Below are 17,534 nucleotides of genomic sequence, written 5' to 3' on the forward strand. Positions count from 1 at the left end.
GGGACCTCCAGGTTTTTCCTCCGCGGCTCCGCCCCTTCTTCGGCCTCCGGCCTCTCGGCCCCTCCTCTCTTGCCGCAGCGCCAGTCGCCCGGCTGCTCTCTGCCTGTCCCGGGGCCGTGCGGGGGCGGCGCCGGGGTGGGGCGCCTAACCCCGGGCTGGCGGCAGTAATGCTGCTGCCTTTCCCTCCCTCGCGGCCGGGCGGGCAGCTAGCGGCTGCGGCAGGAGCCGGGGCCGAAGCGCGCCCGCCGCTGGCTGGGACGCATCCCTCGACTGCGCTCGGCTCCCGCGGCTGCCGCGGGGTGCCGGGGCCTGGCGCGGCATGAGCAGGAGGTTGCGCATCGGCGAGCGCCCGGCTCCTCGGCCCCCCGGGCCCCCGCGCGTCCCGTGCACCGGCTGCGGTCCCCGCGCCCACGCCAGCCCCGCGCAGGCACGAGAGGCTGCGGTCCCGAGGAGGCAGCAGTGCAGGCCTGCGGAGCGCCCGCGGGCGGGACCCTGAGCGCTGGGGATTCGCGCCCTGGACGCTGCCGGGCACGGGAACCGGGAGCCGCGGGGGAGCCCGGACGCTCCGCAGTTTGCTGGCCCTCTCCGCAGGGGCGCCGCCGCGCGCAGCCCGCGCCTCTTCCCACCTGCAGCCCCTCCTCCCGTCTCTGTCTGGCTGATAGAACGCGCGTCCTCGCCCTTCTCGGGCCTCCTCAGGTCCTTCCGTCCCCGGGCCCCCCGCCTGCGTGCCCTTTCCTTCCTCTCTCCGTTCCCCTTCGTCCTTCCGCGCCCCCCCGCCCCCTCCGACTCTCCAGCCTCCCATTCATTCTGCCCTCTCCCTTCCCTCCTCTCCTTCTCGCTCGGAACCTGTGCCCCAGACCCTCGCCTCGAGGACCCCGCTGCAGTCTCGGCGTTCTTAGCACATTCATGGAAGTTTAGGGCCTGGACACTGCTCCCGAGTCCGCCCTGAGAGCGCAGCCTGAGCTGTTGGCCGGGAAGAGGAAGATGTCTATGCTCCGGCGGATGATGCGGGTCTCCAATCGCTCCCTCGTTGCCTTCATCTTCTTCTTTTCCCTCTCCTCGTCCTGTCTTTATTTCATCTATGTGGCTCCGGGCATCGGTAAGCACCGAGACACACCCTCACCTGCCACAGTCACACTGACGTGTTACTTCTGGGATTTGGAAGCTGTATACACAGGGCCAGTCAGAAAGCATTTTATTTGAAATATTATTTCAGACATGTCATGTAAACTGCTTCGGAGCATGGCTTGGGTATGTGAGCTTTGATAATGCACGTTTAAGTAACTTAAAGGTAGCATTAAATGGACATAGCAAAATTAGATGTGTTCCCCATGGATGCCCTGCCCGCTTTCCTGGTGCATTCACCACAGCTTTATCATTTAATATCGTCTGTGGGTCCGTGTTTAAGCTTAGTTTTCTTAAAACACCCTCATATATAACTGGCTGTAAAAATATGCTGGAGAAACCAACAGCAGAGAATGTGATTGAGTTCAGAAACATATTTGTTCTAGAGTTCTAGGTCACGTTTTCAGAATGGGGTCAATGAACATCTGTGCCACACTTCAGCAATTTTTAGGGGATGAGTTGTCTTGTGAAAAGAATGCTCCGTTATTTAGTCTGCTTGGCTCTGCTTTTCAAGGGTAGGCTGCCTCTGCTACCTGCAAGGATGAATTCTGAAATAATTAAAATAATTACAATAAGGCAACTTGTAGTTTAAAAATTTAATCTTCCATTTATAATTTTTTGACCTTTGGTCCAAAATATAATTTTGCATAATCGGTTTGAATTGGCTTCTTTTTAAAATATCCTGATCTCTGCCCCCCCCCCATTTGAAAAGGAACCAATATGGCATTAGTCTAACAAATGAAAATTAGGAAATTCATATGGATATTGAAACGTATTTTCAAAACTTTTCTGCGTTTTCCTGGTTACCATGTATTTAATGTTAAATTACTTAGTAACAGCCAGCATTTCCTATCATTATTTGTAAAGCCATCATTAGTCTTTTGAGCCAATAGCATTTCACACCTGTGGTAGTTAAAAATGTAACAGCTCTTACAGAGTGAAAACACCTGCAGAATTTTGAGATGGCATTATCATCAGGGCATTGTCTTATATGATAATAGATTATTGAAATGAATTGTATGTGGGAAGGGAGAAGCAAATCCCACCAAAACTGTTCTATTACCTTAAGAAATTACTTGTAACTTTTTAAAATTAAATTTTTGTATCCAAATAAGAATGCTAAAATGTATACATCCAGATATGATGTTTGAAAGGGCACGAATGGTTGAAACTTTGTATCCCCAAAATAGTACTTTGAGGTTAAAGTTTGAAGGAGTATGAATATTGTAACATATTTTCCATTAATGCAGTGTTTTCTTTAGGCCAAAAACAAAAACAACTCTAAAGGCTATAGTAGGAGTAACAGTGATGGTACAGTCTTTTGAGGGTAATGAAGCTTTTCTTAAAATCCTCTTCCATTTTGGAAGTCTTATAAACTAACTTCTCATTCTGTAGTAATTTTTATTTTCTTATGTAGCTCTTTAAAGTTGGACATTTTGGGGGAAGTTATTTTTCAGGCATTTAACTATGAGAGATTTTAGAGAAACGTTTTTCTGCATTTATATAATTTTATTTCTTGATATTTTGAGAAACACTTTGAAGTTACATTATTCAAAAAGCCAATCAAAGAAAACCAGAATTCTAGCTTTTACTTGATAATCATCCATTTTTTTTTAGTGCATGAAGATATTATCTGTAGATTCTTAAAATTCAATTGATGTGAAATACTAATACATTTTTCTTACTTCAATGCTTGTTGTTTGCCATAAAACAACCACTGATATCATGCCATAAAATATTTGGCAGTTGTCTTATAGGTAATTGGGTTGAATGGTTTAAACCGTTTCTGTGTGTCTTATAATTTATAACTTACAAAAATTCATTAAAGCCAGTAAGAAGAATGAAAACCAAAACTTAGAAAATGGTATCAATTTGTCAAACTGTTTCTAAAACCCAGTACAATTTAGCCAAAAAACTAAAGCCTCCTTATTTATCTTTTGTATCTTTTTAAGTGTTGGAAAGCTTTTTTTTTCCAAAATTCAAATTTTGACTTGAAAGTTCAAATTTTGTCATTGGCAGTGAATACCGTCCATTTTTCTTGAAGTGTTAGGCTGATTTTGTTGGTTTTCGAGAAAATGTTGGGCAAGCACACACGTCTAAAATAACCGTAGTTTGTCAGTAGTTCTTCCAAGTAAAAATGGTGTTCCGTGGAAAATGTGGTTAGTTCAGCTCACAGTGCAACAATCAATTCCACAAGTGCTTTTCCACCAGACAATCCATGGTATTTAGGTATGCAGCACATATGTTTGCATACTTCCCATCTCATCATTCATTTTAAATTAATAAGATATCCAAAATTAGTTTCTTTTAATAACTAGCTTTCATTAGATATACATAGAATCTTATTGATATAATTTGTACTTTAGCTTAATTACATCTTGGGACAAATTTTTCTTATGGCTAAAGTATATACTGTGAAAAGGAGGACTTTTTACCAGTGGTAAATAAATGTTTCAAAACTCTCAAGTTAAAAAAAGTCTATATTTTTACAGCCTGTTTGGTAAAGTTCCATTCTATTTCTCTACCTTTTTGATTCAGAGACCTGTTTTTATTATGTGCCTTTTCAGACAGCCCTTCTATCATTTTAATTACTTCTCCTTAGTATCCTTCACCTGTGCCCTTTCCTTCCTACCTCCTTCCTGAGCAGATGTGCCACACGTTTGTAGAGAGTATTATCTAGTCATATTTTATCATGTAGCTCAGCATTTCCTTGACTAGTTGAGTCTTAATCTATAAAGAGTTCCATAGAACCGAGCACTCATTATTTTAAGAATTATTTGAAACATTTTCCATGAAATTTACAATTTATTCAGGGAACAGTCATAGTTTTTATATTCTAAAGTTTGGTATCCAGGACAATTGGCCTGCGGACCCACCACCACTACTGGAAGTCCATGGACAAATTGCTGTAGCCCCACCAGTAGATGAAGGAGTCATGAATTGTTTCTCATTTTGTGTCTACCTTTGTGTGCAATTACAGAAAGATGAGTGCAGTTTCCTGTTTCCCTCTAAGGTTGTGACCGGATAGTATTGAGAAAGGAGTTGCATATGGTTAGAAAATGTTGCCAATATAACTTCCAACACAAAACATTTTGGTTACATTTAGTAGTTTTTAGAAGCTACTGCCTAAATAGTTGTTTCTGCTATATATTAAAGGAGAAGATGAGCAGACTTAATTTCTTTCCATAACAAATGGAGCACCTGATATAGGCTAGACATTGTTTGAGGGACAGAATATAAAGAGATGATTAAGTTAGAGTTGTTGCCCTCAATACAATAGGATAAGTGCCATTGAATACTTGTCCAAGTAACAAGTAGTTAGAAAGCATGCCTCAGGAAATGAAGGCTGGTTAAAGATTTCTAGAGTTGGTGATGGTTGGATGGGTCTTAGAGGATGGATAGGACTTTCTGGACTGGGCAAGGGCTGGAAAGGGATTCTGGGCAGAGGGAACAGCATGAGTAAAGTTACGTTCCAGAAAATGGCGGTTGTTACATCTTTCTACCACTTGGGGCATGAGGTGGCGAATGGGCTGGATTGGGAAAGGTTTCTGGGGTTCCACTGCCCATCCTAGTGATGAGGCACTTGAAATTCTCGGCAGAGAGAAACTGGTCTTGGCTCACACAGCTTTATCACAGCTGTGAGCTACTTTAGCTGTGTATGATTAAGACAGAAAATAAATGTGCTTGTAATCAGTGGAGTGGTAGAGTAGGGAATATTGCCTAGCCTCTGGGGCTGGGGAGTTCACTGTCCATGTGCTGCTTACTGACTGTTTTGTTCTTTGGGTGGAAGTGGCATCTGGTTAGGCCACTTTTTTCTGAATTCTTATGGGCCCTTTGGGAAATTACCTGGCAAAGTGCATTGGTATTTGGGCCTCCTGGGTGTTAGTTCCCTGCAAGGAATGGAGGAGATGGCAGTGATGGGTGGGAAGGCTGTGGGCTGTGTGGGCATGCATGTGCATGGTGTGAGAGGGTGAGTTTGCTAGGTCCTTACTGATAGCCCTCAGACATTTTGGGTGTGTTTCACTCTGGACCGGCTCAGAAGAGATCTGCTCTGCAACTTTCTTATCACTGCCCTTCAGCCTCCTTAGGAGGGTAAGTCTGGTTGTGTTCTTTTTGTGCTGCTCTAGTCTGCTTTCTGTTTTCCAAGGTCCTTTCATTTTTTTTTTTTCTTCACCAAGTGCTCTGATCTACATGACCCCTTTGAGGGTTTCTTCTGTGTTGGGCTGCAGTATTGGGCATCTCCTCTGGTCCTCCCATCCTGGCCACATATCCTGTGCTAAAAATTTTATCCTGTGGCTAGCAGGGGATGCCAGTTTTGAAGAGGGGAATGATGCCATCCTTTGTTTTAGAGTGATCCTTCTAGCAGGGACAGGGCAGTCAGTACCAGTGCCAGGGAAGCCAGGGAGGCAGTAGCCCAGACAACAGAAGATTAGACCCTGATCAGGGCTGGCGGCTGGCTTGGGGCAGAGTTAAGAGGATGTGAATAATGAGATTGAAGGAATGGGAGAAGCTTAAAGATGATACTTGTATTCTAGCTTAGGTAACCAAGTGGCTAGTAATAAGGTATATAGAAAGGCACACGTTTTGAGGGGAATGTTTTGGTTTTAGAGAAATTGAATTGAGATGCCTGTAGGTTATCAAGGAAAAACTTGTCAGTAAGTAGACAGATGCAAGACCCAAGTGTAGTTTGAAGTTTCCCATGAAACTCTGCTTTTCACCACCCCCCCCATCCCACCCCTCACCCCACCCCACCCTGGCCCCAAATGGGAGTCAGCATGGTTCACACCCTGGGGTCTGAAATGACCCTAAAGAGAGCTTGTAGAGACTGAAGAGAAAACAGCCTCGGGTGGAATCTAGCAGCTTGAGGTAAGTAGAGAAAGAAGAGTAGGAAAATGAAGGGAGAAATAGATCAGGAAAGTGAAGAGAAGTCTCACTAGAAAAAAAAAAAAAAAGAAAGAAAGAAAAATTGAAAATTAAAAAGATGGCCACATCAGCAAGGTGAGTGTTGCAATGGGGTAAAGTATGAAAGGATATTTATTTGGTAATTAGGGCCATGGTAGCCACTACAGAAGCAGTTTTTGCAGTGTCGTGAGCCACCAGCCTGATTGTTCATGTGAGGTAAAGGAGTGGGCAAATGGAAGTGGCTCATTTGGTGGAAAGTGGGGGATTGTCATAAAAGACAGTAGTGAGATTAAAGGAAGACCCTTACAAGATGGAAAGGCTTGGATTTACATGGAGGCTTAGAGAGAAAGGACACAATTTGAAGATTTGAGCAAGGGAACAGATTATGGCTTGTGATCTAGGAGCCTTCCATCCCTTACTTGTACAGCAGTGTTTGAGTGTTCATCTGTACTAGGCACTGTGGCTCAGCACTGAACAGGTTCAACATTGTCCCCGGCTTTGCAGAACATGTAGTCAGTGGGAAATTCTGACAATAAAAGATCCAACTAAAATAGAGTGTGAAATGCAGGTCACAATGGGAGCATGGATGGGGAACGGACACTAAACTGGTTTAGTCATTAGGGAGAAAACTCGGAGGAAGCGAAGATTAAACAGACCTGAAGCTTGAGTTAGCCAGGTAATAAAAGCCTTGGATTGGGAAAACGTGCCTCAGGCAGGAATGGAATATTTGAAGGCTAAAGGGTGAGAAAGGAATGAAAAGTTTAAAGAAATGGTTTGGGTTAAACCATAGACAGCAGCAAGGGGTGTGAGTTGAAGCCATAGAGATAAATCAGGGTCCAATCATGGAGGTCCTTGGTAAATTGGGTTCAAGATGCTGGACTGTAGCTTGAGGACAGTGTCAAACCACTGAGCATTTTAGGTAGAAGGGCAATGTGATCAGATTTTTCATTTCAGAAATATCATTTAGACTGTACTGGTGTGAATGAACTAAAGGCAGCAAGACTGGAATAAGGGGGACTGGTTAGGGAGTAAGATCAAGTATATAGGTATGATTAATTTTGGAGATGGGAGAGAAGGAGGTGAAGATACCTGCAATAAAAGGTGCATTGTGGAAAAGGGAAGTAGAAGTAGTTTATATCTGATGATGTGTGTTTCTATGAAGTAGGAGACTGAGTTATCTGTTGGAAGTGAGGAATTTTATGTTATCAAGTAGCTTAATACAGATTGAACTGTTTCCTAGACTAGGTTAAGAGTTTAGGTTAAATCAAAGAGATTTGTTTTCTGTATTGGCACATACTAGAGGCTTTGTAAATAATGTTTGAATGACTGAATGTTTCTGATTAAATCACTGCTCTTGGAGCTCCTTTGTTCTCTCCCTAGTTGACTCAACAGTGTCATTCTGATGTTAGATGCTAGGCACTTGGGAGAATTTAGAGGGGGCTGGGGAAGGGGTGCGAGGATTGGGATTAGGAACAGTGGAGAAAGTGCCAGGTTTGGTCAGTGTATTGATTATCTATTACTTTGTAACAAATTACCCCCAAATTTAGGGGTTTGCAAACGATAAGCTTTTACTATTGCCTCTTGGGCCAGGCATCCAGACATGGCTAGCTGGGAGCCTCTGGCTCAGCCTTTCTCACTGGGCTGCAATCCACTTTTCTCTTCTTCTTTTCCTTCTGAATCTGGTTTTCTTTTCATTTGTTTTTTTAACTCCTAGAGGTCACAGTGATCTAATATTTAAAAAAAAAACAAAAAAAACTTTTCCTTCCATTCCTGCCTTTTGTCAGGATAATAACCAGAGAGAGTACTATACAAGTGATACTGTGGTTAGAGCAGAGGACCAGGTCAATGAAGGTTGAAAAAGTTGGTTTTCTGAGGACACCTCCAGTGTCCTTTAATATAGCTTTGGAAAATTGAGAATACACTCTGATTGTAACTAGATGTTTTTGCCTTATGTGTTAGGCACATTAGAGAATTTCAGGTAGCACCCAATTTTATTTTCCTTTAGCATACAAATCCCATATTGGGCCACCTTGATTTATGTTTCATGTCAGACTGCCTGTGGGACTCTACTCTTGAGCATACTTGTTTTCTATCATAGGAGAACTTGGGTAGAGTTTGGTTTGAGCTACAGCAAAAACCCTTGCCAGTTAGAATAGGAAAGTAGTTTAAAGGATGTTAACCAGCAGTTATATTTTTGGCTGTGAAGCATAGCAAAATGTTTAGAAAAATATACTTCATAAATTTAAACCTTAAACTTGTAGTTCAGTTTTTTTTCTGTAATAAATATGACTTTTTGCTTGAATCTTTGTTTTCATGACTAATTATTTGAGTTAGTGTAATTCTCTGGCTTTACCAGTCGTGTTATGTGTTCAGACTCTTTTGTGACTGAATGAATAGGAGGTTGTACATAAATGGTAAAGGTAAGTAAAAGAGGATGTATTTAATATGTTAGGAAGATTCTACTTTTTTGCTTGTTATAAATGTTACTATGTTTAGAGAATTGCTATAGACAATGATTTTCAAACATCACTGTGCTAAAGCCTTACTTGGGGGGTCTGCTTAAATGAACTTATTTCCCAGGTCCTCCTACTAGAGATTCAGATGCAGATTCAGATATTAACACACACTCCAGGTAATTCTGGAGCCCAGGAACTTTATTTCTAATAAACATCAAAAATGGTTGGGGGTGGGGGTGGGAGGGGAATCAAGTGCTAGAGAGCTTTACTCTTCTGAAGTGATCATCTTATATCATTTGATCTTGCAGAGAATTTATCTTACTTTAAAAAAACCAGATTAACTTGTTTATAATGTTATATTTTACTGGAGATAAAGATGGCTGTCATGATGAGGAATTTTTCTTCCAGAAGAAAAATGAACAGAATGGTTAGATACATCATTTCACACCACTAAAATCATGCATTTCTTTATGAATCTGCAGTGACTAGGTGATTGAGTCCTAGTTGATCCTAAATTTATTTAGTGTTTTTAGTTGTTAGGAAGTTACATTGTAACTCACTCAAGATCAATAACAATTATTGAGTCATATATATATATATATAGCCTTACATGTGAGGACTCAGTGGAAGTAATTTCAAAACGATATTTGCTACAGCATTTGGCTAGAAAGTCTTTGTATGGTAGCTCTACAGTTGGAATTCTGTGAAATTTGTTATTATAACATGATATATATATATTTTTTTAAATCTTCATTTTATTGAGATATATTCACATACCACGCAGTCATACAAAACAAATCGTACATTTGATTGTTCACAGTACCATTACATAGTTGTATATTCATCACCTAAATCAATCCCTGACACCTTCATTAGCACACACACAAAAATAACAACAATAATAATTAAAGTGAAAAAGAGCAATTAAAGTAAAAAAGAACACTGGGTACCTTTGTCTGTTTGTTTGTTTGTTTGTTTGTTTCCTTCCCCTATTTTTCTACTCATCCATCCATAAACTAGACAAAGGGGAGTGTGGTCCTTTTGGCTTTCCCAATCCCATTGTCACCCCTCATAAGCTACATTTTTATACAATTGTCTTCGAGATTCATGGGTTCTGGGTTGTAGTTTGATAGTTTCAGGTATCTACCACCAGCTACTCCAATTCTTTAGAATCTAAAAAGGGTTGCCTAAATTGTGCATAAGAGTGCCCACCAAAGTGACCTCTTGGCTCCTTTTGGAATCTCTCTGCCACTGAAGCTTATTTCATTTCCTTTCACATCCCCCTTTTGGTCAAGAAGATGTTCTCCATCCCACGATGCCGGGTCTACAATCCTCCCCGGGAGTCATATTCCACGTTGCCAGGGAGATTCACTCCCCTGGGTGTCTGATCCCACGTAGGGGGGAGGGCAGTGATTTCACCTTTCAAGTTGGCTTAGGCAGAGAGAAAGGGCCACATCTGAGCAACAAAGAGGCATTCGGGAGGAGGCTCCTAGGCACAATTATAGGGAGGCCTAGCCTCTCCTTTGCAGCAACAGTCTTCCCAAGGGTAAATCCTGTGGTAGAGGGCTCAACCCATCAAACCACCAGTCCCCTATGTCTGTGGTCATGTTAGCAATCATTGAGGTGGGGTAGGCCAATACCCCTGCATTCTCCATAGGCTCCTCAAGGGGGCTCTACATATTTTTTTCCTTGTTTTTTTTTAACTTTTTTTTTTTTTAAATCAACTGTATGAAAAATAAAAAAATTAAAAAAAAAACAACAACATACAATAAAAGAACATTTCAAAGAGACCATAACAAGGGAGTAAGAAAAAGACAACTAACCTAAGATAACTACTTTACTTCCAACATGTTCCTACTCTACCCCAAGAAAGTTACCTAATATAGCAACATTTCTGTGAACTTGTTCCTACTATACCCATCAGAAATTAACAGAGCATAGTCATTCCTGGGCATTCCCAGAACGTTAAATTTATGTTAAATTTACCCATGATAGCTTATCTGTTCTTCTTGGATTATTGTTCCCCCTTCCTTAATTGCTCTCTATCGCTAGTTCTGCTACATTCTACATTATAAACCATTTGTTTTACATTTTTCAAAGTTCACATTAGTGGTAGCATATAATATTTCCCTTTTTGTGCCTGGCTTATTTTGCTCAGCATTATGTCTTCAAGGTTCATCCATGTTGTCATATGTTTCACAACATTGTTCCTTCTTACTGCCGTGTAGTATTCCATCATGTGTATATACCACATTTTATTTATCCACTCATCTGTTGAAGGACATTTGGGTTGTTTCCATCTCTTGGCAATTGTGAATAATGCTGCTATGAACATTGGCGTGCAGATATCTGTTCATGTCACTGCTTTCCGATCTTCCGGGTATATACCGAGAAGTGCAATCGCTGGATCGAACGGTAACTCTATACTTAGTTTTCTAAGGAACTGCTAGACTGACTTCCAGAGTGGCTGAACCATTATACAGTCCCACCAACAAAGAATAAGAGTTCCAATTTCTCCACATCCCCTCCAGCATTTGTAGTTTCCTGTTTGTTTAATGGCAGCCATTCTAATTGGTGTGAGATGGTATGTCATTGTGGTCTTAATTTGCATCTCTCTAATAGCTAGTGAAGCTGAACATTTTTCATGTGTTTCTTGGCCATTTGTATTTCCTCTTCAGAGAACTGTCTTTTCATATCTTTTGCCCATTTTATAATTGGGCTGTCTGTACTATTGTCATTGAGTTGTAGGATTTCTTTATATACGCAAGATATCAGTCTTTTGTCAGATACATGGTTTCCAAAAATTTTTTCCCATTGAGTTGGCTGCCTCTTTACCCTTTTGAGAAATTCCTTTGAGGTGCAGAAACTTCTAAGCTTGAGGAGTTCCCATTTATCTATTTTTTCTTTTGTTGCTTGTGCTTTGGGTGTAAAGTCTAGGAAGTGGCCGCCTAATACAAGGTCTTGAAGATGTTTTCCTACATTATCTTCTAGGAGTTTTATGGTACTTTCTTTTATATTGAGATCTTTGGTCCATTTTGAGTTAATTTTTGTGTAGGGTGTGAGGTAGGGGTCCTCTTTCATTCTTTTGGATATGGATATCCAACTCTCCCAGCCCCATTTGTTGAAAAGACCATTATGACTCAGTTCAGTGACTTTGGGGGCCTTATCAAAGATCAGTCGGCCATAGATCTGAGGGTCTATCTCCGAATTCTCAATTCGATTCCATTGATCTATATGTCTATCTTTGTGCCAGTACCATGCTGTTTTGGCAACTGTGGCTTTATAATAAGCTTCAAAGTCAGGGAGTGTAAGTCCTCCCACTTCGTTTTTCTTTTTTAGAGTGTCTTTAGCAATTCGAGGCATCTTCCCTTTCCAAATAAATTTGATAACTAGCTTTTCCAAGTCTGCAAAGTAGGTTGTTGGAATTTTGATTGGGATTGCATTGAATGTGTAGATGAGTTTGGGTAGAATTGACATCTTAATGACATTTAGCCTTCCTATCCATGAACATGGAATATTTTTCCATCTTTTAAGGTCCCCTTCTATTTCTTTTATTAGAGTTATGTAATTTTCTTTGTATAGGTCTTTTACATCTTTGGTTAAGTTTATTCCTAGGTACTTGATTTTTTTAGTTGCTATTGAAAACGGTATCTTTTTCTTGAGTGTCTCTTCAGTTTGTTCATTTCTAGCATATAGAAACATTACTGACTTATGTGCATTAATCTTGTATCCCGCTACTTTGCTAAATTTGTTTATTAGCTCTAGTAGCTGTATCATCGATTTCTCAGGGTTTTCCAGATATAAGATCATACCATCTGCACACAATGACAGTTTTACTTCTTCTTTTCCAATTTGGATGCCTTTTATTTCTTTGTCTTGCCGGATTGCCCTGGCTAGCACTTCCAGCACAATGTTGAATAACAGTGGTGATAGTGGGCATCCTTGTCTTGTTCCTGATCTTAGGGGGAAGGCTTTCAGTCTCTCACCATTGAGTACTATGCTGGCTGTGGGTTTTTCATATATGCTCTTTATCATATTGAGGAAGTTTCCTTCAATTCCTACCTTTTGAAGTGTTTTTATCAAAAACAGATGTTGGATTTTGTCAAATGCTTTTTCAGCATCTATTGAGATGATCATTTGATTTTTCCCTTTCAAATTGTTAATGTGTTGTAATACATTGATTTTCTTATGTTGAACCATCCTTGCATGCCTGGAATGAACCCCACTTGGTCATGGTGTATGATTTTTTTAATGTGTCTTTGGATTCGATTTGCAAGTATTTTGTTGAGGATTTTTGCATCTATATTCATTAGGGACATTGGCCGGTAGTTTCCCTTTTTTGTAGCATCTTTGCGTGGTTTTGGTATTAGATTGATGTTAGCTTCATAAAATGAGTTAGGTAGTGTTCCATTTTCTTCAATGTTTTGAAAGAGTTTGAGTAAGATTGGTGTCAGTTCTTTCTGGAAAGTTTGGTAGAAATCCCCTGTGAAGCCATCTGGCCCTGGGCATTTATTTGTGGGAAGATTTTTGATGACTGATTGGATCTCTTTGCTTGTGATGGGTTGATTGAGGTCTTCTGTTTCTTCTCTGGTCAGTCTAGGTTGTTCATATGTTTCCAGGAAATTGTCCATTTCCTCTGCATTATCCAGTTTGTTGCCATACAGTTGTTCATAGTATCCTCTTATAATTTTTTTAATTTCTTCAGGATCTGCAGTTATGTCACCTTTTCCATTCATTATTTTGTTTATATGGGTCTTCTCTCTTTTTGATTTTGTCAGTCTAGCTAGGGGCTTGTCAATCTTGTTGATCTTCTCAAAGAACCAACTTTTGGTGATATTTAGCCTCTCTATTTTTTTTTTGTTCTGTATGTCATTTATTTCTGCTTTAATCTTTGTTATTTCTTTTCTTCTACTTGATTTAGGATTGGTTTGCTGTTCATTTTCTAGCTTCTTCAGTTGATCCATTAGTTCTTTGATTTGGGCTCTTTCTTCCTTTTTAATATATGCATTTAGTGCTATAAATTTCCCCCTCAGTACCGCTTTTGCTGCATCCCATAGGTTTTGGTATGTTGTGTTCTCATTTTCATTCATCTCTATATATTTAGCAATTTCTCTTGCTATTTCTTTGTTAACCCACTGATTGTTTAGGAGTGTGTTGTTTAACCTCCAGGTATTTGTGAATTTTCTAAGTCTCTGATAGTTATTGACTTCTAATTGTATTCCATTGTGGTCAGAGAATGTGCTTTGAATAATTTCATCTTTTTAAATTTATTGAGCCTTGTTTTATGTCCCAGCATATGATCTATTCTGGAGAAAGTTCCATGAGCACTAGAGAAGTATGTGTATCCTGGTGATTTGGGATGTAATGTTCTATATATGTCTGTTAAATCTAATTCATTTATCAGGTTGTTTAGGTTTTCAATTTCCTTATTGGTTTTCTGTCTGGTTGATCTATCTATAGGAGAGAGTGATGTGTTGAAGTCTCCCACAATTGTTGTGGAAACATCAATTGCTTCCTTTAGTTTTGCCAGTGTTTCTCTCATGTATTTTGTGGCACCTTTATTGGGTGCATGAACATTTATGATTGTTATTTCTTCTTGTTGAATTGCCCTTTTTATTAGTATGTAGTGGCCTTCTTTGTCTCTCAAAACATCCCTGCATTTGAAGTCTATTTTATCTGAGATTAATATTGCTACACCTGCTTTCTTTTGGCTGTAGCTTGCATGAAATATTTTTTTCCATCCTTTCACTTTCAATTTCTTTGTGTCCCGGTGTCTAAGATGAGTCTCTTGTATGCAACATATTGATGGTTCATTTTTTTTGATCCATTCTGCGAATCTATATCTTTTAATTGGGGAGTTTAATCCATTTACATTCAATGTGATAACCATGAAGGCATTTCTTGAATCAGCCATCTTATCCTTTGGTTTATGTTTGTCATATACATTTTTCCCCTCTCTCTGTTAATGTCCTTTAATGTACCCATACCAAATCTCTTTAGTACTGAACCTTTCTCCAAGTCTCTCTGTCCTTTCTTTGTTTCTCTGTCTGTAGGGCTCCCTTTAGTATCTCCAGTAGGTCAGGTCTCTTGTTAGCAAATTCTCTCAGCATTTGTTTGTCTGTGAAAAATTTAAGCTCTCCCTCAAATTTGAAGGAGAGCTTTGCTGGATAAAGTATTCTTGGCTGGAAATTTTTCTCACTCAGAATTTTAAATATATCGTGCCACTGCCTTCTGGCCTTCATGGTGGCTGCTGAGTAGTCACTACTTAGTCTTATGCTGTTTCCTTTGTATGTGGTGAATTGCTTTTCTCTTGCTGCTTTCAGAACTTGCTCCTTCTCTTCTGTGTTTGACAGTGTGATCAGAATATGTCTCGGAGTGGGTTTATTTGTATTTATTCTATTTGGAGTTCGCTGGGCACTTATGATTTGTGTATTTATGGTGTTTAGAAGATTTGGGAAGTTTTCCCCAACAATTTCTTTGAATACTCTTCCTAGACCTTTACCCTTCTCTTCCTCTTCTGGAACACCAATGAGTCTTACATTTGGACGTTTCATATTATCTGTCATATCCCTGAGGTCCATTTTGATTTTTTCAATTTTTTTCCCCATTCTTTCTTTTGTGCTTTCATTTTCCATTCTGTCATCTTCCAGGTCACTGATTCATTGTTCAACTTCCTCTAGTCTTGTACTATGAGTGTCCAGAATCTTTTTAATTTGGTCAACAGTTTCTTTAATTTCCATAAGATCATCTATTTTTTTTATTTATTCTTGCAGTGTCTTCTTTATGCTCTTCTAGGGTCTTCTTGATATCCTTTGTATCCCGTACTATGGTCTCATTGTTCATCTTTAGTTCTTTGATTAGTTGCTGTAGGTACTGTGTCTCTTCTGATCCTTTGATTTGGGTGCTTGGGCTTGGGTTATCCATATCGTCTGGTTTTTTCATATGCTTTAGAATTTTCTGTTGTTTTTGGCCTCTTGGCATTTGCTTAACTTGATAGGGTTCTTTTAGGATTTGTAGACCAATTGAAGTCCTTATCTCTAATTTATCAGAGCTACTGCTTAGTGGAGTACACTTTCTGTAACTAACCAGCAGGTGGCATCCACGAGACACCTGTTCTCCACAAGCCAGTTCTCCCCTGCTTTGCCTTTGTGGTGAGTGGGGGAGTGAGCCTTGTGGGGTCCAATTGGTGTACCAAGCTTGCTTGTGTAGTTGTTGTTGCCCGCCCTGTACATGGGGCATGTGTCTTGGTGGTCAGGGAGTGGGGGTTTGGCTCTAACAATCAAATCTTCCTGGTGTTCCTGGAGTTTTAAAGCTGCTGCAATAGTCTAATCCTTCAGTTCAGTCCTGCCACAGTTTGTCTCTGCCACTGACCCACAAGTCCTTGGTAGTGGCGTATGGCTCCTGAGAGTTGCGAGTGAGTGCCTCTTCCAGGCCGTGCACCCCTGGTCCTCTGTTGAGGGATGACTTGCTATGTCACAGGTGAGTGCCGTCCCCCCAGGGCGGTTCTGGGCTGCTGGTCTGTGTAGGGAGGCTCCCAGTCTGCTGAAATGATGACTGAATGGGGCTTTGTTAATTCACACTGCTCCACCTTCCCAATTCTGGGACAACCAGTTGAGGGTGCAGGGAAGGCTAATGTCCACACCCAGTTTTGTGGTGTGTGCCTGTTATTTGAAGCACTTCCATCACACTGGGTTGTCTGGGGCAGCTCTGGGCTCTGGGGCTGGCGATGGGCAGGAGTGTTTCCTGTCCACCAGGATGAAGGCTGTGCGTGGACACCCCCCTTTTCTTGGGAAGTTGTGGTGTTTAGTGAATTTTCTCAGCCACTGGATTATTGCCTTTTGTCTCAGAGCTCTCTTAGTTCTGCTCTTGTCTTGACCTGCCTGAATTGCAAGTCTTTGAGGCTTTCTGTATTGGGCTTCTTAGAGTAATTGTTTTAGAAACAGAAAAAAAAAAAGATTTAAGAAACAAAAAAGCCTTCCTCAAAGATCTAATGGGTTATTGAAATGCTAAGAGACAAAGCAATTAGGGCCATTAAGGAAAGATCCAGGGGGCAGAGAGATCAGTTTTTCTTCGGGATTTGCATATGAGCCTCAGGGCCTGAGCTCTGCCCTTCCCCTTTGTATGTTCACCAGAACTCCAAAAATCCTCCGCTTTTATTTTGGAGTTTTTCTTGCTGTTTTTTTCTATGCCTGTCTCCTCTCTGGTGGGCTGGCTGCTCTCAGATTCTCTGGTGTCTGGTCTCAGTCTATCTATGGTTGGAGTTTGGATCAGTAGAATGAGTTTCTGATAAGGGCTGCCACTGCAGTTCTCCCTTCTCCTTCCCAGAGCTGACAGCCCCTCCTCCAACGGGACTGAGCCTGGCAGGGAGGGGCGTGGGTCCCCTGGCCGCAAAAACTTACAAATTTCGCTGATCTCAGCAGTTCGATGTGTTCATGAGTGTTGTATGAAGTATGCCCAAAGTCATATTGCTCTGTGGTGTCTTGTCCACGCAGTTCCTGGCTTTCTACCTACTTTCCTGGAGGAGTAACTAATACATACAGCTCACCAGTCTGCCATCTTGCCCCGCCTCCTCTAACATGATATATTTATTTAAATATATGGCCTGTTTTGTTTTTAGATAATCTAGGCTTGCACATGTCATTATGATTTTACCGAAACCAAGGTACATATATTTGTCTTCCTGATAATGAAGTTAATTGCTCAGAAATTGTGACTTCTAATTATAGAGTAATTTCCAGTTGGACTCAGGAAGAGAAATTGGAGTTTATTTTCATTTGAATCAGTAGACCAAAGGTAGAGAATTATGTGTCTTGTTTACTCTTTCAAAAATGTGCTGTCTTTGGAAATCTTTGAAATTTATTTCCAATGTAATGTCTGCTTCTCTGCTTTTACTTTCATAAATATGTAAGTTGAGATTCTGAAAGGTGTCTCTGTTGTGAAAATGCAAGGAGATTGGGGGTGATTGTAAAACATGTGGTTCATGTAGTTCTTACTTTTTTCCCCCTTATTACAGTAGGATTCTTATGTGGATAGATTCATTTACTTTTTACC

General features: G+C 40.7%; 1 protein-coding gene across 1 annotated transcript in view; it reads left to right on the plus strand.

Annotated features, from left to right (window-relative positions):
* Positions 1–793: 793 nt before the first annotated feature.
* B4GALT6 (beta-1,4-galactosyltransferase 6) overlaps positions 794–17,534 on the plus strand; it is a 72,652-nt gene continuing 55,911 nt past the window's right edge. Inside the window, exon 1 of the mRNA XM_037805913.1 lies at positions 794–1,099. Within this exon, the coding sequence (XP_037661841.1) occupies positions 985–1,099 (115 nt within the window). The 5' untranslated portion in view covers positions 794–984. The remainder of the gene's footprint in view (positions 1,100–17,534) is intronic.

Source organism: Choloepus didactylus, chromosome 16, assembly GCF_015220235.1.
Source record: "Choloepus didactylus isolate mChoDid1 chromosome 16, mChoDid1.pri, whole genome shotgun sequence".
In the NCBI taxonomy this organism is placed as follows: domain Eukaryota; kingdom Metazoa; phylum Chordata; class Mammalia; order Pilosa; family Megalonychidae; genus Choloepus; species Choloepus didactylus.